This window comes from Oryzias latipes, chromosome 1 (genome assembly GCF_053564925.1).
Source record: "Oryzias latipes strain Hd-rR chromosome 1, Olatipes_Hd-rR_3.1".
Lineage (NCBI taxonomy): Eukaryota > Metazoa > Chordata > Actinopteri > Beloniformes > Adrianichthyidae > Oryzias > Oryzias latipes.
The window spans coordinates 7847529-7854835 of NC_136237.1; the positions used below are offsets into that span (position 1 = coordinate 7847529).

The window sequence follows — 7307 nt, forward strand, 5'->3', positions numbered from 1 at the left end:
TTATTAGGCTATGGACTTGTATTGTATTTGGACCACAAGGAGGGAGGGGTCACTCAGACCAGTTCTCAATATACAGTCGATTGTTATAAAACATAAACTTTAACATTGTCAACACCGAAAATACTGGAATACAACAGTTAGAACTGCAGCAGCTCCTGGGAAGAGCAGCGAAACATCTAGATCAGCCCTGAAAAACAAACCCCTGCAATAAAATGAACTGAAGGACTGAAAATCTACATAACCAGGTTGGGATTAAGGATGATCTGATTTACACTGACTTCAAAACCATCTGTTTTCAAGTTTAACTGACCTTAACAGGAAAAGAAAAGTTGCACCTATATGGAGGACCTCAGGAGTACAGGCTGGGTCCAGTCAAGTCAATGGAAAAGTCATTCCTATGCAATAGGCTCCTTTACACGCACATACACACACATGGATGTTAAAGAACACCTTGACATTTCTCTTTTGACCTCATGTTTCCATGGGAGCCGGTGGTACTGTGTCTTTTTTTTTCTCCTTGTGATGCTGGAAGAAATGACCATTCCTGCAATCAGACCTTAACGGTTTTCCTAAAGACATCTACAGGAAGATCTAAAAACATCAGAGCTGCGCAAGAAAAAAAATGAATGAATAAATGTGTTTTTCCCAAGATTCATAAAAAAAATCTGGACTTCTTCACTGCTCTTGCTGACTTTGTTTGTAGTCAATCAGTAGACACCATGTGTGGATGATGATCTCACTTCATGACTAGGCGGTCAGAGAGGAGGGCTGCAGTGGGCAAAAGAAGTTGAAGTGCTGCTGTAAATCCAAAAGACTAACTCCATCAATACGCGCGTGCCTGCTGTAGAAATACAGTTACATGTGAGGAAAACGGCTCTGCCTTGTTAATCCCATCACGTGCAGCGGCGTGAAGAAGTGATTTGATTATTGCGCTGCGATTTGCATGCAACTGCATGTGTCTGCATGGAAGCAGAGGGGAGTGAGTGTCTTTCAGAGCGCTGAACGAGATTATGGAAATGCGTCGTTCCTGATGACCGGGGCGCGCGCTGGTTTGGTTTACTTCTGAATCCGCTTTCATGGAAAGGTATAAAGCAAACAAACAAACAAGAGCATCGTGATGCCAGCGTGACTTGGCTTCGCTCTACTCCGAAGAAGAGACCCTCTTTACGCTCCAAGTTCCTCTAGATCATCTCTAACCTGCAGCCACGTTTCCAAAACAGTTTGCTGCCACGGTCGAAAGCAGCGCTTCACTGACTCGCGCCAGCAAAAGGAAACTTACCTCCTCCACCGTGAGGGGCATGCATATCCGGTACTCCTTCAGTAACATCTTCCCCCTCTTCGTGACCCCGCTGCGCGGCTGCGATGTGTCAAACCAGCGGAGGAAAGGGAGCCTGCGCCGCCCGACGGGATGTGCGTAATGATGGCTGGAGGCGCGTCAGCAGCACATTGGCGCGTGAGCAGAGACCGAGCCGCGCCGCACACGCGGGACGTGTTTCATCGGAACCAGTGGACGCCTCCTGAAGGGCTGAGCTCAGACGGTACTGGGTTGTCCCCTCCTATCAGACACAACCGAGTCAAGCTGCCAGGCCCAGACATCCGTGCCGGAAGTGGACCCAAACGCGGCTCCCAAAATAAAACCATCACAGATGGGAGATGCCTTTTAATGACAAAATGTCATTTATTTGTGATCTTCTGCACTAACTGCCCCCCACCCCCTTTCTTTCACCTTTCTATACCTATAGCCTATGGATAATGACGGAAGGAAAGTTTCAGTAAAGTTATTGGCCTTTCCAACTCCGCGACCATTGGTGAAATAAAAGCAAACAAACTTGAATTTCGTTACTGTTTGCTGAATGATAGAACTTGAATTGAAAACTGTAATGAGAACATAAAATTTTAACAAAAAGAAACAAATTATATGCTCTTTTAAATTGAGTGTAAACTGGGATTTATTTATTTGGTCCTAATCTAAATCCCCATCTCTCTTCTATTATAAAAATAAAAATCATAAAATATGACATACACATTTAAAATTCAAACTAATTCAAGAAAACAACAAAAAAATAATGCAACTCAAACATTTAGCAGCAAAGAATCTCCACTAACAGAACATAACACGCTTTTAAGGTGTGAACCAAAACTGTGAGCTTATTTGTGAGGCTGTGAATATCATAAAAAAAACTCCATTCTCAGCATAGCCGCCAAAATTCAATTGGGAAAAAAAGCACAACATTTTTGGACCTAACGCTCTGTTTTCGACTCGTTCTCGTTTTTCACAGCCAAGAAATTAAAAAAAGAAAAGAAAGAGTGTACATCCCTTATTTTGAAAAAAGAAAACCGGATGTACTACTATCTACGTCGTTTGGGTTAAAAACAAAAGCCTTAACGAGATCAGGAAAGAGCTCGAATTTGTTCATTTAAGCTGTTGTTTCATAGAGAAGTGTTTTGGAAGCCCTGGATTCGTGTAAGGTTGTCCTCTGAGTCACGCATCAACCGCTTAAACGGTGGAACGAGTGACTGCTCGAGTTCTCATCAGCGCTCAACTCGCTACGTGTGAGACTCGAGCAGCATGATCATGAGTGAAGGGGTGTCGGAAAATGAGGGCAGTTCGCGGCGACCTCGACCCCGTTTCCTTCCACGGCGCGGCTGTCTGAAACAGTGAAACCGAGCGACGCTTGGTGCAAACGGCGGCCGCAGCGCAGGAAGCGGCGGCTGTGGTGCAGCGTCGCCCTGGGGTTTCGTGTGCAGCTATGGGCTTCCATGCAAACGCGTTTGTTTGCAGGGCGACTGTCAAAATCAACCTTTGGTCGACAAATACGACCAAACGTATACACTACAGTGTTTAGATCAAACTTAAATATATATATATATATATATATATATATATATATAAAATAAATGCACACAAATAGAGCATAAAAACCCTAAAACACAACAACTCAGGCAGTGAGAAGAAGTAAAACGGATCTCCTTTGTCACTTCCTTTGTTGGCTTCCACTTTTGACATGTTTAATGCAGATAACAAATATTTTCATACACACTATTTTACCAAAAGTATTGGCTTTAACCGTCCAAATGAACAGAATCAGGTGTCCTAATCACTTGGTCTGGCCACAGGTGTATAAAATGAAGCCCTCGGGCATCCAGAGTGTTTATACAAACATTTGGGAAAGAACGAGCTCAGTGAATTCCAGCGTGAAACTGTCATAGGACGCCACCGGTGCCACAAATCTAGTGGTGAAATTTCCTCACTCCTAAACATTCCACAGTCAACTGTCAGCTCTATCAGAACAACATGGAAGAGTTTGGGAACAACAGCAACTCAGCCATGAAGTGTAAACTGACAAAGAGGTCGCCGACTTTCTGCAGTCATTTGCCACAGAGCTCCAAACTTCATGTGACCTTCAGATACCAAGTACAGTGTGCAGAGAGCTTCGTGGAATGGGTTTCCATGGTTGAGCATAGGGATGGGAATAGAAGCCCCATGAAGCTTTCACGGGCTTCATGTAATTATGCCAGAAAAATGAACCAACCATTCAGGGCTTTGAAACCACACAGAACAGCGGCATCTGGTGGCGGACTGGACGTAGATCATATGCTTCAACTAGGCTCCTTGTATCACTTCACTGTGGAAATGATGAAAAAACGTAAAACAAAATAATGTTGTTAATGATTAAAAACAAAAGTAAAACAACACAACGAGTTACATTTTCTGTGAGGAGTGCTTGACACAGCAAAACACACATACGTGAAGAAAATAAACACAAGACAAAAAAAATGCAATTTCATGGTTTTGAACCTAGGATTTCTAGCTGCAGACACCATGACTTTTCCACTAAGCTGTCTCTGCTACTACTGTAATAATATCCCATGCCATTATATATTTATAGAAGTATTTTCTTTATGAACAACGTTCATAGTGTACTCTCTTATTAGGAGAAACCGAGTTTTTACCAGGAACTAGTGCTATGAGCCAGCGCTGATTCCAATACAGGGGAAACAACAGAACTGGTCGGGAAACGTTCGGGATTTATTTGTATTCACAGAGAGTAGCGCGCCCAACTGTTCAAACACAAGTGACATATGAACCGTGGGTCGACCAAACCATGCATTTGGCGCTTCATACATCATCAACCACGTGATGTGCACTAGTTGACACACGCCCTTTGTGCCGAACCTCTGTGCTTCACGAAGATGAAAAAAGGGCCGAAGCGTCTGTGTCAAACGGGTCATCCCTAGTTAAGCAGCTACACATCATCAAGTGCAAAGCCCAGATGCATTGGTGTAAAGCATACCGTCACTGTACTCTAGTCTAGAGCAGTGGAGACGTCTTCTTTGGAGTGATGAATAACGCTTTTCAATGTGGTAATCTGATGGACGAGTCTGGGCTTGGAGGTTGCCAGGAGAACGATACATTTTGAACTGCATTGTGCCAAGTGGGAAATTTGGTGGAGGAGGAATTATGGTAAAGGGTTGTGTTTCAGGACTTTGGCTTGGCCGCTTAGTTCCAGTGAAAGGAACTCTGAATGCTTAAGGATACCAAAACATTTTGGAAAATTGTATGCTCCCAACCTTGTGGAACAGTTTGGAGCGGACCCCTTCCTCTACCAACATGACTGTGTATCACAGTACACAAAGCAAGATCCATAAAGACATGGATGACAGAGTCTGGTGTGGTTGAACTTGACTGGCCTGCACAGAGTCCTGACCTGAACCTCATAGAACACCTTTAGGATGAGGAGCAGAGACTGAGAGCCAGGCCTTCTCCACCAACATCAGTGTGTGACCTCACCAATGCGCTTTTGGAAAAAATATCCAAAATTCCCATAAACACTCCTTAACCTCGTAGACAGCCCTCCAGGAAAAATTCAAGCTGTTATAGCTGTAAAAAGGTGGACCGATATCGTATTAAACTGTATGGGTTAGAAATGGGATGGCACTCCAGTTCATATGTTAGTCATGGAGGTGAGCCAATACTTTTTTGGAATATGGTGTAGTTACTCAGTTTACAAAAGTATATCTAAACCAACTATGTCTGCAACCTTCCAGAGACATGTGTGGCTCCTTTACTCCTCCAATGTGACTCTATGGTTAAAGAGAAATAAACTGTTTATTCAGTTTATTTAGAGGCATTCATTGTGGCTGCAGAAATTTTCAATCTGCAATGCAAAGCTCGTTTCTGCATCATATGATGGTTCATGAGGGGTGGAGTTATTCAGACGGAGCACTACTGAAGGCGCGTGTGTGTAATGCACATGGTTATTGCACATACATTTACACACATATATTATGTTTTGCAATTCAGTGTCAACCACATAACTGAAGATTAGAACTTAAGCTCTCACATTCTCCCATGTACACAACTAAACAACTTGCATGGATTCCAGCCAAAACTTTCAATGGTCCCATTACTTCTCTTAGTACTGTAACACTTTTCCCAGGATGGTCCTCACTACAAAATCTTAACCTCTTAAAAAACAATAATAATAATAAAAATCTGTTGAAGTAATCTTATTTCTGGAATTGAACATAGTTGGGCTGTTTTACAAACAGAGTCCTGAAATTTAAAGGTTTTTGTGTTCTCTGCCTCAAAACCAGATGGATTAAAAAGGCCTTCACATAGAGTAGTTGATTATTCAGCTGATAAGAGAATGACTCTACAAAAGTACTTGGTCTTTTATCACCCACTCTCATCATGTGGGTGTAAACTAAATGATTTAAATTTAGAGGTGAAGACAACTCACTCTGCACCAAATCAGGAAAATAAATGAGGCCCATTTACTCAATTTAAAAGCTACCTTTGGAAACAGAGGTGAACGAAAGCTAAAAAGGACATCTACTGACGGACTGTAGTCATTACATATGGAAGTTGCAGTTATTTTCCCTCTGTTGTAATCCCTTAAAGATTTTGTGTAATTTATGATGTGATGTGTAATAGTTAATTTAGTTCCATCTTTTGTAATGTTATATAAATTAAATACAATCGAATTAAAAACAGTTGGATCATTCAAACTTTATTCAACTCCTTCACAAACGATGCACAGTTAGCATTACTATACCAAGCTCCTGAATAAGCTGCCTATAATGCTCCAACAATCCATTAAGAGTTATCTCTTCATAGTTTACCAAAACTAAAACATTTAGACCTTTTTGTCCATCACCCTCCACCACTTGGAACACAGAGACACCTGCGCCAGGGTGCTCCTTGTGGACTATAGCTCTGCCTTCAATACCATCATTCCTGACATTCTGGTCAGCAAACTGTCTGACCTAGGACTTCACCCACTCACCTGTACCTGGATCAACAGATCACAAATAGTTAAACTAGGACCCTACTTCTCCTCGACCTGGACGCTGAGCACAGGCTCCCCACAGGGATGTGTGCTGAGTCCTTTGCTGTACTCGCTCTATACAGCAAACTGACTGTAGACCAGCCCACACCAGTTACACCATAGTGAAGTTTGCAGATGACACTACTGTGGTGGGGCTGATCTCTGGGAATGACCAAGGGGATCATTTTGGATTTCAGGAAACACAGAGCAGACCAGACCCCACTCTACATCAACGGTTACTGTGTGGAAAGAGTCCACAGCTTCACCCTCCTGGGCACCACCATCTCGGCTGACCTCACATGTTCCATCAACACCCTGGCTGTCATCAGGAAGGCATAGCAGCGCCTGTACTTCCTGAGAAGACTCAGGCAGAACAATGTGAGCCAGGAGCTGCTGGTAACCTTCTACCCTTAAACCATCGAGAGCATCCTGTCAGACTGCATCACAGTGTGGTCTCCACACTGCACTGAAGCAGAACGGCAGAGGCTCCAGAGAGTGGTAAAGGCAGTGCAGAGGATCATCGGCTGCCCTCTCCCCTCACTGAAGGACATTTACCAGTCAAGCTGCCTTAGCAGAGGGACTAGTATCACCACTGACTCCACCCATCCTGCTTTCCCTCTGCTCGACCTGACGCCCTCTGGCAGGAGGTACAGGCCCATCAGAACCAGGACAAACAGACTCAGGAACAGCTTCTTTCCACAGACAATTACCATACTGAACACACATACCTCCACTAACTACACCCCACTCTGACTGTTCTACACACACTACACTACTGTTCACTATGCACTCTATATACTGCATTATGCAGCAGAACTCCCCACTCTGCTCCAAATTGACAAGTCTTATGTGTGCATTAACTAACTTTCATTTACCTCTGCACACAATATTTATTATGCTGCACTTTAGTGCACTCCACTTTATTCTATTTGTTTCATACTTGTATTTTAATTGTTTCTTGTACATATTAGGATT

At 43.2% G+C, this 7307-nt stretch overlaps 1 protein-coding gene across 1 annotated transcript in view; it reads right to left on the reverse strand.

Moving 5' to 3' along the window:
- Positions 1-1609, reverse strand: part of LOC105354903 (cytoplasmic phosphatidylinositol transfer protein 1) — an 82402-nt gene extending 80793 nt beyond the window's left edge. Inside the window, exon 1 of the mRNA XM_023960453.2 lies at positions 1280-1609. Coding sequence (XP_023816221.1) covers positions 1280-1327 — 48 coding nt within the window. The 5' untranslated portion in view covers positions 1328-1609. The remainder of the gene's footprint in view (positions 1-1279) is intronic.
- Between the last annotated feature and the right edge of the window lie 5698 nt (positions 1610-7307).